The following is a 1,060-nucleotide window of genomic DNA, read 5'->3' as shown; positions in this document are numbered from 1 at the left end:
GGGCTGGTGGTCTCTGTGCTTCTGGTGGCTGCTCCACGAGGTGCGGTGGGCCAAAGCACCGAAGCAACGACAGTTGTACAGATGCTCTCCATTGACGCGAAGGACCCCTTGTCTACTAATCACATTAGGAAGGCAGCTGGTGTGGGCTTCTTGGCATGGCTCTATTCACGTGGGTACGTTGTTTTGCGATGCTGACGAGGAGGCCCGTGCTTCAGCGGATGAGGAGAGCTTCTTGCCACATCGGTGCGACGCTGCTGTAGTTTTCGTAGTTCATGCGGTGGTGGCCGGTCCTTTTTCTTCTCGTGCGGAGGCTGGCGTGTTGCTGTGCGCATCTGTTGGCGTCTCTGCTGGTAGGCGGCGCCTGGACGCGTCTGCGAGTGACGCGACGTTGCCGGACGCCACCCTTGTGGTGCCGATGCGGCTGACGTGTTGTGGACGCGGCGCCTTGTTTTCGATCCGGGACGTCTGGGCGATAATGTGGAGGGCACTGCCATGATTGTGTGTACTCCTACCTTCTGCTTGCTGTGCGGTTCAATGGGCTCTGTGTTTCGGGAGAAAGTCCTCTGTTCCCCTCTTGCAAAGGGACGTGTGTGGGATGTGGTGCGCCGCTGTTGGGTCTTGGCACGCGCTGTGATGACTGTGCGTTGCGTGGCTGTGTGACAGACGGGTTGCTGGTGTGGCTGGTACTAGTGCTGGGACAACGGTGGCGCTGTGTGGTGGTGGTGGAGTATGAACTGTTGTGTCGTACGTGTGATTCATCTTGTTGCGGTGCCGCGCTGGTGGCGCTTCCTTTCCGATTGTGCTTGTGCGCTGGCCTGTTTATGGCTTCTGCATCTCCTTGCTGTGTGTGGGGCTCTGCAGCTTGCCAGCTGCATGCGTGCGGTGATGTGTGGGGATCTGTGTCCTGGCCTCGTGTCTTCGCGCGTTGTGGTCCCCCACGCCGTTTGTTGTGCGGCGGCGGGCTGAGGAGCTCCGCCCCCTTGTGCTGCGCGGTGCCCCGCCACGCTGCCGCTACCACTGGAGTGCGTGGCAGCGGAGTGCGGCGCTCTTTGCGTGCGGT

The 1,060-nt window shown here is 60.8% G+C and overlaps 1 protein-coding gene across 1 annotated transcript; it reads left to right on the top strand.

Moving 5' to 3' along the window:
• DQ04_22211000 (hypothetical protein) lies at positions 1–496 on the top strand (the record flags this gene model as incomplete). The annotated part of the gene is made up of 1 exon (XM_009318077.1): positions 1–496. A coding segment is annotated over one exon (496 nt), but the record flags the coding sequence as incomplete, so codon positions are not given.
• Between the last annotated feature and the right edge of the window lie 564 nt (positions 497–1,060).

This window comes from Trypanosoma grayi (genome assembly GCF_000691245.1).
Source record: "Trypanosoma grayi strain ANR4 Tgr_2221_V1, whole genome shotgun sequence".
Classification (NCBI taxonomy): domain Eukaryota; phylum Euglenozoa; class Kinetoplastea; order Trypanosomatida; family Trypanosomatidae; genus Trypanosoma; species Trypanosoma grayi.
Note: the sequence above shows the minus strand (reverse complement) of the source record. Positions and strands in the feature narration are given on the sequence as shown.